Source organism: Saccopteryx leptura, chromosome 2, assembly GCF_036850995.1.
Source record: "Saccopteryx leptura isolate mSacLep1 chromosome 2, mSacLep1_pri_phased_curated, whole genome shotgun sequence".
Classification (NCBI taxonomy): Eukaryota; Metazoa; Chordata; class Mammalia; order Chiroptera; family Emballonuridae; genus Saccopteryx; species Saccopteryx leptura.
In genome coordinates, this window is record NC_089504.1 from 285,121,291 (window position 1) to 285,137,110 (window position 15,820).

At 43.3% G+C, this 15,820-nt stretch overlaps 1 protein-coding gene across 1 annotated transcript in view; it reads right to left on the bottom strand.

The window, feature by feature from the left end:
• Positions 1-2,621: 2,621 nt before the first annotated feature.
• Positions 2,622-15,820, bottom strand: part of PRCC (proline rich mitotic checkpoint control factor) — a 45,866-nt gene continuing 32,667 nt past the window's right edge. The window contains exons 6-7 of the mRNA XM_066362149.1: positions 14,135-14,200; positions 2,622-3,190 (exon numbers count right to left, since the gene is read on the bottom strand). Coding sequence (XP_066218246.1) covers positions 3,104-3,190; positions 14,135-14,200 — 153 coding nt within the window. The 3' untranslated portion in view covers positions 2,622-3,103. The remainder of the gene's footprint in view (positions 3,191-14,134; positions 14,201-15,820) is intronic.

Sequence of the window (15,820 nt, forward strand, 5' to 3'; positions counted from 1 at the left end):
TCTCTTGGTGACCAAGAGACTACCCACTAAATAAAATTTTACCATTGCTAGAATTTAAAAATAGCTTAAAATTACTTGCAGAGAATCAGAGGAGGCAGAAGTCAAAGAAAGAAGAACCTTAAAGATATCTGGCCCAGACTGACTGGTAGTGGCGCAGTCGATAGTGTTGACATGGGACACTAAGGTCCCAGGTTTGAAACCCCAAGGTCACCAGCTTGAGCGTGGGATCGTCAACATAATCCTTGGTTTGAAGCCCAAGGTCAATGGCTTGATCCCAAGGCCGCTGGTTTGAGCAAAGGGTCACTGGCTTGATTGGAGTCCCCAGTCAAGGCACGTATGAGAAGCAATCAATGAACAACTAAAGTGCTGCAACTATGAGTCGATGCTTCTTATCTCTCTCCCTTCCTGTCTGTCTCTGTTTTGCCAAAAAATAAATAAGTAAAAATTTAAAAAGCTGTCTGGCCTAACTGTCCATTCCCAGAAGACACTGGACTCTCCCTACAATGTCCTGCCTCCCAGCACAGAGCCCTTCGTGCTACATCATGATGCAGCCCCTGGAATGAGGAAGTTGAACTGGGGCACCTCGGGAGAGTAGGGCTGTACCTGTAGCATAATGGATACAGGAAAGAGCATTTGGCTCCTCAGAATCATAGATTATGGGCCCTGCTGAGCCTACCTCACCACCTAAGACACCCAGAGAGGAAATCTCAGCCCCCGTTGCCTCTGTGGATGGCGGGAGTGGTGGGAGCTGATGCACCAGTTTTGACAACTACAGTGTGAATGTCCCTGAGGAATGCAAGAGCCCTGTCTGGCTCCAACCCCGAAGTAGGTCAGATTTCAGATAAGTGGGTGGTTTTCCTGTAAGTGATGAAACCTTCCCCTGCACTTATGACAAATAGACTCAACTTACCCCAGCACACAAGACCAGAAGCACAGTGAGAGGCCTACTTCTGCCGCTTCTTTCTCATTCCGAAGTCCCCACCACAGTTAACCTGCCCCTCTGGCCTTAACTTTCCTCTGTCACCAGGGCTGTTAAAAACTAATCCGTTATATTCCGTTCCAAACCTGCAGCTGGAGTCAAGCATCTCCGTCCAGTCAGTGCTCCTCAGCCGCATCCAAGGCCTTTCTTCTAGTAGTTTCTAAACTTCCTTCCTGTAGGACAGTGGTTCTCAAAGTGTGTGCCAGGGCGCACTGGTGAGCCCTAGATTTCCAGGTGCACCCTATGGTGTTCCAGAGAAATATGTGCCTGTTGGGGACCAAAAAACCAACAGGGTTTTTGGAGTTTAGATTTTAGGGGGACAGAGGTGTGGGGAATTGGCTGTAAGCTGACAGTCTGCCCAACCCCCCACCTCACTTGCCTGATTAGGTTGCAAAAGGCTGTTAAGCTGTGGTGCTGGATTGTTTACACTACCCCCCATGTTCCCCGGAAAGACTGGAGTTTCTTCTATCCTTTGTTTGGTGTAAAGTTAAGATGATATGTATAGTGGGGGTTTTCTGCACTCAACACAAGAGTAAAAAGAGAGGAATTCTTCAATGTATTGACGAGGAAATGAGAGTTTGCCTTTCAAATATATGCCCAAACATTGAAGAAATCGCTAGGACCCATCAGGCTCATGTTTCTCATAAACACAAGAATAAAAAAACAACACATTTGTTCCAGGACCTGCCAAATTTACTAAATCTTACTAAGAATCTATCTATATAGATATATAAAAAGATAACTTTTTTGTCATTTTTCTTTTTATTTTTTAACCCCTTTTTTATAAATTCTAAAAAGCATAACTAAAAAAATGTAACATAAAAATGTTTTTTAATGTCAGAATAAATTTAATTTTGTCATATTTATTTCATTTAATTACCATAAAAGCACGTTTGGACTTTATATTTTTTTTCTTTAATATTTGACTTAATTATAACATATTTCTCAGAAATGTGTATATAGTGTGCCTACAATTATTTGTAGGATTTTAAATGCGCCCCGACTTCAAAAAGTTTGAGAACCACTGCTGTAGGAAGCCACTGCAGTTAAGCCCTACTGGAGTCCCAGCACCCTCAGCAACGTGTTTCAGGAGAATCTGCACACAGTTTTGTGACCAGTGCACGTATCTTCCCTCCCTACCTGAACTCTTCCCTAACAGGGAGAAACCAAGCCTTCTATCTTTTCAGTCTGGGCTTTACCGTGTCTGACACCTCACTCAAGTCCATTGACCCTGCCACTTCCCTTCCCCAACTACCCACCCCTCCCTTGTAGCAAAAAGCTAAGGGTCCAGAAGCCTCCCAGGAGATTTGTCTAGCCTGTCACCTCTCTGCAAAGCTTCCAAACCAGTCTAGGCCAACGACTACCAGTGTAAACTTGAATCATCTTCAGGGACAGGCATTTTACCACTTTACCTCCTGCTGGACTGAACTTTATGTCTAACAACTCTTTCATGTCACAGAAAAAAACCTCCTGACTTCCCCCAATCTTCAGTGATACCAAGATCAGCAATATTTCCCATGTTTGAGATCACCGCTCTGCCCCCAACACAATTTACATACAACTCCTGGGGTTTTTTATGGTCATGAGCCCAGTTTAACGATGGCAGAGAAAAAAGGCAAAGCAATCACTGAGGCAGCTCACGATGGTTTGGAGGGTCCTTTACATAAGGTAAAAACTGAGAACCAGGGGCAGGGTAACAAATGAGATAGGTCCAAAATGCAAAAGGAAATCAGACTAAAAAGTAGGAAAGGGGGCAGGGCAGGCAGCATCTGTCAGACCGAATGTTTTATTTCAACAGACATCCCTGGTTTAAAAAAAAAAAAGTGGAGGGAGGGGTTCAACATTTCATCACACCCAACAGGGAGCAAATTCCCATCCAAAAACTCAGAGCCCCTTCTGAGGCATCACTCGAGTTTTCTGCTAGCTCCAGGACAGAAAGGAGCTGAGTTTTCTAACTTTTGTAAGAAAAAATCTATCAAATATGTTCATTCTCGCAGAGGCGAGGGCTGGGTCCTCAGGAAAAGAGATCCTGGGCTTAGAACAGCTGGGGTCCCAGAGGTGAAGCTGGGGACTGGGCCAGTGGGGCTGCAGGAGATCCTGGGATGTGCAGTCAGGTCCACAACCCTAGAACCCATACTTGGCTTGGGTCTGCCGGCGGCTGAGCTTGTTCTCCGACCAGGTGTTCTTCAGCTCCAGCTCCCGCTCCTTAGCCTGTGGCAAGGAAGAAGGGGCAGAGGGAGTCAAACTGGGGTTCTGAGAGACACTTTTCTCTTGCCTCTTTGAGGTTCCCAATTTAAAATATCTTTCTCATCATAACAATTATGGGAAAATAAAAAATCTCCTGAAAGACATAATTTTCTCCTATTCAAGTGTAAGGGGACCCTAAGAAAGCAAAGAAAAATCATCTCTTGCCTGACCAGGCGGTGGTGCAGTGTCTAGAGCGTCAGACTGGGATGCAGAGGACCCAGGTTCGAGACCCCGAGGTCACCAGCTTGAGCACGGGCTCATCTAGTTTGAGCAAAAGCTCACCAGCTTGGACCCAAGGTCGCTGGCTCCAGCAAGGGGTTACTCGGTCTGCTGAAGGCCCACGGTCAAGGCACATATGAGAAAGCAATCAATGAACTAAGGTGTTGCAACGCGCCATGAAAAACTAATGATTGATGCTTCTCATCTCTCTCCGTCCCTGTCTATCCTTCTCTCTGACTCACTGTCTCTGTAAAAAATAAATAAATAAAATAAAATAAAAAATCATCTCTTTGGGAAGCTAACAGAGTTTAAGCAGAATAAAAAACCAAGAATCCTGGTCCTTCATCTGCTAGAATTAAAACTGAAATCCTCAAGTTTTGGTTGAACTAGAAATGAACAAATGAGAACTAGAATTTGGCATCGGAAAGGAAGACACAGCAGCTGCCTTGGATACTGACCAGCCAGGTGGGAGAGGACAGCCTCAAAGACTTGGACAGGTCCAGACAGGACACCAACTGACAGTATCTTAGTCCGGAGATGCAGCCTTCCTACAGTGCTGAATACAGTCTATGTGAAACCCTAGAAATTCACACCACTGTAAAATACACTGGAGCTATGAGAAGCAGACTGGAAAGTACAGAATCATGACTTTTCCCTTCTGACTCTCACAACGTTTGGCTCTACAACTGCATTCTGAGAATGTACAAGCACCTATGGCCATACCACCCTGAACGCGTCTGATCTTGTCTGATCTCAAGAGAATGTACAAGCACCACCACAGAAAAGGGTTCTTCAACCTCCCCCCACACAGCTATCAGATGCCCGCTCATTTCCCATGGAATAAGAATGTACAAGGGGGAGGGGGGTGGCTAATAGTTTGGGTTTAAAAACAGATCCTACCCTCAAATTCTTTTCCTGCAAGAAGCAAGGTAGGGTAAAGATACAAATGAGTTCCTTAAAAGGTGAAAATATGACAACCACAAAAGTCTGATTTGCCACTGAAATCACAAGCAGCATGGACATTCCCCAGGGAAATGGCCAGGAGAGTCTTATTCTGACTGTATCTTTGACAGTATTTCATATAAGTCTCAGAAAAAGGGCTGTTTAATGGTTAAATTAATATCTGAAAACTGCTAGGTCTATCAAATAAATATTGAGATATGTTCTAATTCCAAAAGACATTTAAAAAAAAAAATTTTTTTAAGGACTTTATCAATTTTTCAGAGAGGAGAGAGAGAGAGAGGGAAAGAGGAATAGAGAGCGAGAGAGAGAAGGGGGAGGAGCAGGAAGCATCAACTCCCATATGTGCCTTGACCAGGCAAGCCCAGGGTTTCGAACCGGCGACCTCAGTGTTCCAGGTCAACGCTTTATCCACTGCGCCACCACAGGTCAGGCCCAAAAGACATGTTTTGATTATCTGTAATTCTGATTTATTTGTGTTGATGTTTCTTACCACAGAAGTGATACAAAACTAACCTCCTCATCAGGTGGATGTTTTCCTAAAAATCAGTGAACCAATTTTTCTTTAGTTTTTTAAATTATTAAAGCTGCTACTGAAAAGAACTGTGATAGATGATTTGCAGTCAAGAGAGCAAAGTAGCTAAATGCTGGGATTGTCTCATCCCACGACCATATCAAAATTACAATTAAATTACAGAACAATCAATTTGAATAACGACCTGAAGATTAGCTGAACAGAGAAGTCCTGTAACTAAGGATATAAAAAAGAAGCCGTGTTGCCTGACCTGTGGTGGTGCAGTGGATAGAGCGTCGACCTGGGATGCTGAGGTCACCAGTTCAAAATCCCAGGCTTGCCCAGTTAAAGCACAGATGACAAACAACTATACCAAGCTGATGTTTCCTGTTCCTCCCTCTCTTTCTCCTCTCTCTCTTTCTAAAATCAATGAATAAAATCTTTAAAAAAAAAAAAAAAGAAGCCACATTGAAGCTGACAAGAAGGGCGTAGACAAGAAATGAGCTGGCCCGACCTCCACATGTGGCGGCTGAGATTCAAGAAAGGCCTGATCAAGTGGTGGTGTAGTGGAAAGAACATCGACCTGGGACGCTTAGAATCCAGGTTTGAATCAGAGGTTACCAGCTTGAGCGCAGGCTCATTTGGCTTGAGCATGGGATCATCAACATGACCCCATGGTCACTGGCTTGAGGCCAAAGATCGCAGGCTTGAGGGCCAAGGTTGCTGGCTTGAGCAAAGGATCACTGTTTCAACTGGAGCCCCCCAGTCAAGGCACGTATGAGAAGCAATCAATGAACAACTGAAGTGCCACAACTACGAGTTGATGCTTCTCATCTCTCTCCCTTCCTGTTTGACCCTGTCTGCCTCTCGCTGAAAAAAAAAAAAAAAAAAAAAGGTATCTCAGCTGTGCAGGACCCCCTGAGCTGAGGAGCAAGGGGTTCCAGTTCTGCACTGGTGCCAGGAAGAAGAGCCCCACAACATCTGGTTGTGGATATCAGCAGCAATTCATTCTATCCATTCAGGTGAGAGGGAGGCTGCTGGAAACCCAGTCATCCTCTTAAAGGTCCCACATACAGATTCCCTCACTCACAGACACTCACCCAGGGCTCTAGCAAAGGGAACAGGGGCTGGGAGACAGAAGAGGAATGAAAGAGACACACAGGGGAAAACTGAGTTCTATGGCTTCAAGGCTAAGGCTGGTGGGACTCCTGCCATTGTCCCTGTGTTCAGCCCTCCTACCACACACCAGGGAGGTGGGCGCTCTTCTTCCTGTGTTGAGCCCTCCCCCAATATGGCCCAATCTGAATCTGAATTAGCCTGATGAACACCATTCACCCCACCCTGATGACTCCCTGAGACCCCGCCCCCACCCAACTTGAGCACCACCAGAGACCCACGTCAGCGGCAGGCAGCCAGCCTCAACCTGAGGCCTACACTGCAGTATTTTTTTAAGAGAGAGGAGAGAGGAGAGGGAGAGGGAGAGAAACAGAGGTGGGGGGAAGTAGCAGTCGTTTCTTGTGCCTTGACAGGGCGGGGACCTCAGCATTACAGGTCAATGCTCTACCCTCTGTGCCATAACAGGTCAGGCTGCAGTCTTTCTTAAAAACTCTCTTCAGCCCTGGCTGGTTGGCTCAGCGTGCCAAAGTCCCGGGTTCGATTGCTGGTCAAGGCACACAGGAGAGGCAACCATTTGCTTCTCCCCACTCCCCACCTTTATCTCTCTCTCTCTTCCCCTCCTGCAGCCATGGCTCGGAGGGTTTGAGCAAAGTTGGCTCTGTGCGCTGAGTATAGTTACATGGCTTTGCCTCAGGTGCTGAAATGGCTTGGTTGCCAAGCAACAGAAAAAAAGGCTCAGACAGACAGAGCACTGCCTGGTAGGGGGCTTGCCAGGTGGATCTCAGTCGAGGTACATGTGGGAATCTGTCTCTGCCTCCCTGTCTCTCACTTAATTATAATAATAAAAATAAATAAATAAATAAACAAAAACTCTCTTCAATTCCCCAGTCAGGGCACATACAGGAGCAGCTCAATGGTCCTGTCTCTCTCAAACAAACAAGGAAACAAATAAAACTTTTCAAAGGTCATCCTGGCCAGATAGGTTGGTTAGAGCATCACCCCAATATGCAAAGGTTGTAGGTTTGATCCCTGGTCAGGGCACATAAAGGAAAAGATTGATGTTTTTGTCTTTCTCCCTTCCTCTCTCTCTCTCTCAAATCAATAAATACATTGAAAAAAATCCCAAAAAACTCTGACAAGTCTGTGGCCACGGTAGGGGCAGCTGGCCTCTGTGTGCCTGAGCCTTTTGCTGAGTGGCAGTAGGCTCAGCACTGGTGTCAAATCTGAATGTGCATTAACCTGCCAAACACCACTCACTCCATCCTGGGTGACACCTTGAGACTCTGCCTCACCCAACTCAGGTACCACTTGAAGCTCTTTCGGTGGCTGGGCCTTATGAGCAGCTGGCAGGTGGTGGCAGGCCACAGGGGGCCATATGTCTTCCTCTGAGTAGCCCCAGACCCATTACTGGTGGCAGCCAGCCTTGGTTCACAGAACAGCTTCTCCCACAAACCTCCAACCCCCCATAGGCAACTACCAACCACAGATCTCTTTGTAGCTCCTACCAGGTAGCCCCAGGCAGCAGCTGACCATGACCTGCACCTCCCAAGAGGGCCCAAACTCCCCCACACTAGCTGTATTCCAGAACAGAGCACCACCTCATTATCTCCACAAGCAGCACACTAAAACAGTAATTTCGGCAAGTATCAGAAGCCCACTGGGGTGAATCCCATGGAGTGGGGTAAGCCTATGCATAGCAAATTACAAGCTCCGTCATGGCCAATCTCATAGCCAGTCAGCCTGAGGGTCAACCCCACCCACTGATGTGCCAACATCAATGAAGGCTCAACTGCATCAAGAAGGGCATCTAAACCCACACAAAGGACACTCCTGGAACATCCAGTTCAGGTGATCTGGAAGACTGTGTCACTAGACCCCACAGGTCACTGACTACATAAGACCACCTAACCAAGCCTGGGAGATGTAGCAAATCTACCTAATACACAGAAGCAAACACAGAAAAGTGTCTCAAAATTTTTAAAAAGGAGAAAACTCTAGGAAAAAAACCCAAAAACTAAATAAAATGGAAACAAATAATCTACCAGATACAGAGTTCAAAACACTGGTTATAAGGATGCTTAAGGAACATAGGGAGAACTTCAACAAAAAGACAGTAAGCATAAAAAAGGGCATAGAAACCATAAAAAAGAACCAAATGAAGACTATTATAACTGAAATGAAGAATACACTAGAGGGAATCAACAACAAATGAGATAAAGTAGAGAACTGAATTTAGAAGGCAAGGTAGCAGAAAATCCCCAATCAGAACAGCAAAAAAAAAAAAAAAAAGAATTTAAAAACAGAACAGTTTAAGGGACCTCTGGACAATATCAAGCATAACAACACACACATTAGTCCTGGCTAGGTAGCTCAGTTGGTTAGAGCATTGTCCCAATATGTCAAGGCTGCAGATTCAATCCCCAGTCAGGGAACATATAGGAATCAACCAACAAGTGCATAAATGGGTAAACAACAAATCAATGTTTGTCTTTGTCTCTTTCCCTACCTTCTTCTAAAATCAATAAATATAAGAAATAAATAAATAAATATAAAGAAAATAAAATAATAAAGTTAATAAATTTTAAAAACTTAAAAACAAAAACATTCACATCATAGGAATATAAGAAGAGAAAGAGCAAGAGGCTGAAAATCTATTTGAAGAAATAATGACTGCAAACATTAAAATCCTAGCAAAGGAAATAGGCATATAAGTCTAGGAGGTTCAGAAAGTCCCAAACAAGATGAACCCAAAAAGGCCCACACCAAGTAAGACATATAATTAAAATGCCAAAGGTCAAAACAAAACATCTTTACTTTTATTTATTGATTTTAGAGAGAAAGGAAGGGGGAGAAGAGGGAGGGAGGGAGAAAGGGAGGGAGAGAGGGAAGGACGAAGGGAGAGAGAGAGTGGGAGAGTGAGAAAAACATCAATTTGCTGTTCCACATATTTATGCATTCATGGGTTGATTCTTATATGTGCCCTGACTGGGGATTGAACCCAAAATCTTGGCATATTGGAATGATGCTCTAACCAACTGAGCTACCTAGCCAGGGCCAAAAAGAAAATCTTTTATTTTTTTAATGTTCTCTGTTGCCTTATTATTTTTTATTGTTTTATTGATGTTGTTTTTTTAATCAAATTCAGAGAGAGGAAGGGGGAGAGAGGAAGACAGAAACATCGTTCTTTATGTGCCCCAACCAAGCATACTCTCAGGACTATGCTCCAACCAACCAAGCCATCCAGCCAATGCAACAGAAAAAAAATTTATTTTTTTTATAGAGATAGAGGAAGAGGGGGAGAGAGAGAGAGAGAGAGAGAGAGACAGAAACATAGATCTCTTCTTACATGTGCCCTGACTAGGGATCGAACCAGCAACCTATGTGCTTCTAGATAACACTCTAACCAAATGAGCTATCTGGCCAGGGCCCAAAAAGAAAATCTTAAAAGTAGCAAGAGAAAGGCAGTTAGTTAGTTACCTACAAGGGAGCTCCCATAAGACTGTCAGCTGATTTCTCAACAGAAACATTTCAGGCTAGAAGGGACTGGCACAAAATATTCAAAGTGATGAAAAGCAAGATCCTACATCCAGGACTATTCTACCCAGCAAGGCTACTCTTTAAAATTGAAGAAGAGATAAAGACCTTCCTAGACAAGAAAAAACTAAAGGAATTCATCACCACCAAACCAGAATTAAAATGTTAAAAGACCTTTAAGAAGGGGGGAAAATATGAATCATAAAGTGGCGATAAGCACAAACTTATCAATAATCACTTTAAATGTAAATGGATTAAATGTTTCAATCAAAAGGCAAAGGGAGCCTGACCAGGCAGTGGTGCAGTGGATAGAGCATCGAACTGGGATGTGGAGGATCTAGGTTTAAAACCCCAAGGTTGCCAGTTTGAGCATGGGCTCATCTGGTTTGAGCAAGGCTCACCAGCTTGAGCCCAAGGTCACTGGCTTGAGCAAGGGGTCACTCGGTCTTCTATAGCCCCCTAGTCAAGGCATATATGAGAAAGCAATCAATGAACAACTAAGGTACCACAACGAAGAACTGATGTTTCTCATCTCTCTCCCTTCCTGCCTGTTGTCCCTATCTGTCTCTGTCACCTCCCCCCCCAAAAAAAGGGCAAAGGGAGCCTGACCTGTGGTGGTGCAGTGGATAGAGCATCGACCTTGGATGCTGAGGACCCAGGTTTGAAACCCTGAGGTCATTAGCTTGAGTGTGGGTTCAACCAGTTTGCAAGCAGGCTCACCCACTTGAGCACAGGGTTGCTGGCTTGAGCGTGGAATCAGACAGGATCCCATGATCACTGGCTTAAGCCCAAAGGTTGCTGGCTTGAGCAAGGGGTCACTGGGTTGGCTGGAGGCCCCCCACCCCGGTCAAGGCACATATAAGAAGCAATCAAGGAACCACTAAAGTTCTACAATTACAAGTTGATACTTCTCATCTTTCTCCCTTCCTGTCTCTCTCTCTCTCACTAAAAAAATAGAGACTCACTTCAGATCTATAGACACAGACTACAAGTAAAGGGATGGAAAAAGATATTTCATGCAAATGGAAACAAACAAAAAAGCTCTCAGCAAAGTAGAAATCGAGGGAACCTACCTCAACATAATAAAGGTCATATGACAAACCCAAAGCTAACTTTCAACTCAATAGGGAAAAGCTAAAGTATATATTTTCCTTAAGATCAGGAAAAGACAAGAATATCAACTCCCACCACTTCTTTTCAACATAGTATCGGAAATCCTAGCCATAGCAATCAGACAAAAAATAAATAAATAAAAAGTAAATAAATAAATAAATAAATAAATAAAAGACAACCCAATTGCAAAGGAAGAAGTAAAGTTGTCATTATTTGCAGATGACATGACACTATATAAACAGAATCCTATAAAGTCCATCATAAAATTGTTAGAACTGGTAAATGAATTCAGTAAAGTAACAGTATACAAAAATAATACTCAAAAATCAATTGCATTAAAAAAAATCAATTGCATTTTTATATACCAATTAAAAACTATCAGAGAAATTAAGAAACCAATACCATTTACAACTGCATACAAAAAAAAACCCTTAGGCACAATTTTTTTTAATTGATTTCAGTGAGAGAGGAAGGAAAGAAGAGAGACAGAAACATCAAGCTGTTCCTGTATGTGCCCTGACTAGGGATCAAACTGGCAACATCTACGCTTAAGGATGATGCTCTAACCAACTGAGCTATCTAGCCAAGGCCCTAGGAACAAATTTAACCAAGGAGGTGAAAGACTTGTACACAGAAAATTAAAGACAGAAACAACTGAAGATATAAATAAATGAAAGTATATACCGTGCTCATGAGTAGAATTAACATTAAAATGTCCACACTACCCAAAGCAATCTATAGATTTAATGCAACCCCTATCAAAACACCAATGGCATTTTTCACAGAACTAGAACAAATAATTCCAAAAATTTATATGGAACCACAGAAGACTCTGAAAAGGGACAGCAATCTTTTTTTTTTTTTTTTTTTTTTTTTTTTTACAGAGGCAGAGATAGACAGGGACAGACAGACAGGAATGGAGATGAGAAGCATCAATCATCAGTTTCTCGTTGCGCTTTGCGACTTCTTAGTTGTTCATTGATTGCTTTCTCACATGTGCCTTGACCGCAGGCCTTCAGCAGACCGAGTAACCCCCTGCTGGAGCCAGCGACCTTGGGTCTAAGCTGGTGAGCTCTTTGCTCAAGCCAGATGAGCCCGTGCTCAAGCTGGCGACCTCGGGGTCTCGAACCTGGGTCCTTCCGCATCCCAGTCCGATGCTCTATCCACTGCGCCACCACCCGGTCAGGCAGGGACAGCAATCTTAAGAAGAATAAAGTTGGAAGTATCATACTATCTGATTTCTAATATATAACAAGGCTACACTAATCAAAACAGCATGGTACTAGCATAATAACAGATACACAGATCAATGGCACAGAATAGAGAGCCCAGAAATAATCCACACCTATGTGGTCAATTAATCTATGACAAAGGAGGCAAGAATATACAATGGGATAAGGACAGTCTATTCAATAAATGGTATTAGGAAAACTGGACAGATAGACGCAAAAAAAAAAAAAAATGAACCTAGACATCGTCTTACACCATATACCAGAATAAACTCAAAATGAATTAAAAAGTTAAATGTGAGACCTAAAACCCTGGCTGGTTGGCTCAGTGGTAGAGCGTTGGCCTGGCATGCAGGAGTCCCAGGTTCGATTCCCGGCCAGGGCACACAGGAGAAGCGCCCATCTGCTTCTCCACACTTCCCCCTCTCCTTCCTCTCTGTCTCTCTCTTCCCCTCCCGCAGCCAAGGCTCCATTGGAGCAAAGTTGGCCTGGGTGCTGAGGATGGCTCTGTGGCCTCTGCCTCAGGTGCTAGAATGGCTCTGGTTGCAACAGAGCATCGCCCCCTGGTGGGCATGCCGGGTGGATCCCAGTCAGGCACATGTGAGAGTCTGTCTGACTGCCTCCCCGTTTCCAGCTTTGGAAAAATACACACACACACACACACACACACACACAAAAGTGAGACCTAAAACCATAAGACTAGATGAAAATATAGTAAACTCTCTGACATCGCTCTTAGTCATATTTTTCCTGATATAGCTCCTTGGGCAAGGAAGCAAAAGAAAAAACAGACAAACTGGGACTATAACAAACTAAAAAGGTTTGTACAGCAAAGGAAATTATCAACAAAGTGTAAAAACAACATGCCAATGGGGAGAAGATTATTTATTCACCAATAATACATTCAATAAGGGGTTAATGTCCAAAATTTATAAAAAATTCATACAACCTAACACCGAAAAAAACAAACATCCCTACTATAAAAGTGGGCAGAGGACCTAAATAGACATTTTCCCAAAGAGGACATACAGATGGCCAATAGACATATGAAAAGATGCTCAGTGACACTAATTATCAGAGAAATGCAAATTAAAACCCCAATGAGATATCACCTCACACCTGCCAGAATGTCTATCATTAATAAATCAATAAACAGAAAGTGTTGGCAAGAATGTGGAGAAAAGGGAATCCTGTGCACAGCAGGTGGATTGCAAATTGGTGCAGTCACTGTGGAAAACAGTATGGAGTTTCCTCAAAAAGTTGAAAAAAGAACTACCAAATGACCTATAGTCCCACACTTCTGGGTATTTATCTGAAGAAATCCAAAACACTAATTTGAAAAGACATTTGCATCCCTATGTTTACTGCAGCATTATTTACAATAGCCAAGTTATGGAAGCAATCCTAGTGCCCATCAGTAGATAAGTAGATAAAGAAGATGTGGCATATATATACGATGGAATATTACTCGGCCATAAAAAAAGTGAAATCTTACCATATGCAACAAAACACTGATTGACCTAGAGGGTATTATGCTAAGTGAAATACAGCAGACAGAGAAAAAGAAATACCATATGATTTCACTTATATGTGGAATCTAAAGAACAAAATAAACAAGCAAAACAGAAGCAGGCTCATAGATACAAGGAACTGAGGGTTGCCAGATGGGAGGGGGTTTTAGGGGGCTGTGTGAAGAAGGTTAAGGGATAAGATGGACAAATTGGCAGTTCCAAAATAATCACAGGGATGTAAAGTACAGCGTAAGCAATACAGTTAATAATACTGTAATAGCTATGTATGGTACCAGGTGGGAACTAGGATTATTGAGGGAATCACTTCATAAATTATATAAATGTCTAACCACTATGCTGTACACCTGAAATTAATATAAATATTGAATGTCAACTATAACTGACAAAATGACAAAAATCATTTTTAAAACACTGTGATAAACTATTTCATTCCCTCTACATTTATGTTTTAGATATGTGAATTTTCACTTACATTGTTTATTTTAAGCACCTATACCTGACTTACAGGAAGTGAGACAGATAGAGTAGTTTAATTCTGAAAAACACCCCTCCCCCTAGTGGCCACACAGAGAATGGGAGAGGAACCTTGCCATGAACTGGTTGGTGCCTGGCACTTGGGCTTCTAAGCCAAATCTCAGCCTTCAGTTTACAGAAATCCTACCAGGCAGACCAGGACACACAGCACTCTCACCTGATGAATCAGATATGTGATCTGGTGTTTCCGCCGCTGCTGGCCCGTTGGCTGCTCACCTTTCTTCTGCAAGGGAAGAAAAAACAATCAACCCACAGGAAGAAAAACAGAAATGTATCAGGTGCCCAGATAGTGCAATGTTGGGGATTCAGAAACCAACAACACTGCCCAAATCCTAGGGGAGAAAAAATCTTACCTGGAACTGTTTTTATGCCTATATATTTACAAAAGTTATTTTTATTAAAGCCTTTATGCAAAAAAGCCCAAGCTCAGAATACTTGCCTGAAAGAGCCTGTTAACATCCCCATTACACTGGAAATACTTTTAAGGTCAGGACTCTGTCTTCTACTTATTTCTAAGTAACCCCACCTCACCCCCAGCACCAAGCTCTGCCCACAATGAACACTGGATACCAACTGTGTTGCCTATGGTCAGTGTGAAACAGCTTAGTGCCAGAGCACAGGCGACCTCTTTTCCTCTCACAACCCCTTGAGCCCTGTTCATCTCTGTGCCCTCCTCCCCAGTCACTCTAGATGTCTAGCCTACCCCCTACCTACTGCTTACTAAACTCTCCCCATCAATCACATGTGGCTGAATTCCTGCCACCCCCATTCTAGTAAGTGCCAACAGCTTCCCTGGAAGTGGAATTTTCACCACCACTCCACCTCTCTCCAATCTTCCAACCTCCACCCGTAACTGCACCGAAACTCTAACCAAACTTTGATGTAAATTATCTACTGTCAAAATCTATATTGTTTTGGGCTTTCATTCTTCAGTTTTTCTATCTTCTGCCTGTGTTGTCTCAGACTAGAAGCTTCCCAATCAGCCCCACCTAATTCCCAAAACTCCTCTCTGGAGTCTCCTCAGCACTTATGTAATATCAATTTGCACTGTAATCATTTACAGTCAAGTGTCCTTAAATCTTTTTCCCAACTACACTGTAAACTCCACTAGGACAGGAACTGCATCTTTTTCTTCTTTTTAAGTATCTAGCTCAGGCCCTGAATGGATAGCTCAGTTGGTTAGAGTGTCATCCTAAAGCACAGAGGTTGCTGGCTCGAACCCCCATCAAGGCACATACAGGAACAGAGTGATGTACCTGTCTCTCTCCTTTCCTCTCTAAAATAACAAAATAAGCATTAAAAAAAATCTAGCTCAGGGCCTGAGCTATGGTGGCGTGGTGGATAAAATGTCAACCTGGAATGCTAAGGTCACTGGTTCGAAACCCTGCATTTGCCAAGTCAAGGCACAGACAAGAGGCAACTACTATGAGTTGATGTTCCCACTCCTCCCTGCCCTAGAATCAATAAATAAAATCTTTAAAAAAAAAAAAAAGTAATTAAAAAAAAACCTAGCTCAATACAATGAGATGGTAGAACACTTGGACTAAGGAAAAGAGCAAATTCCAATCCCTTGCTATTTAATATCATTTAGGCCCGGGCTGGTTGGCTCAGTTGATAGAATATCAGCCTAGCATGTGGTAGTCACAGGTTTGATCCACAGTCAGAGCACACAGAAGAAGCGACCACCTGCTTCTCTTCCCGTCCTTCTCCCCCTTCTCTCCCTCCGCCCCTCTCACAGCCAGTGGCTTGATTGGTTTGAGCATCGCCCTGGACACTGAGGATAGCTCGGCTGGTCTGGCCACTAAGGACAGCGCAGTTAACTCAAGCATGGGCCCCAGACAGG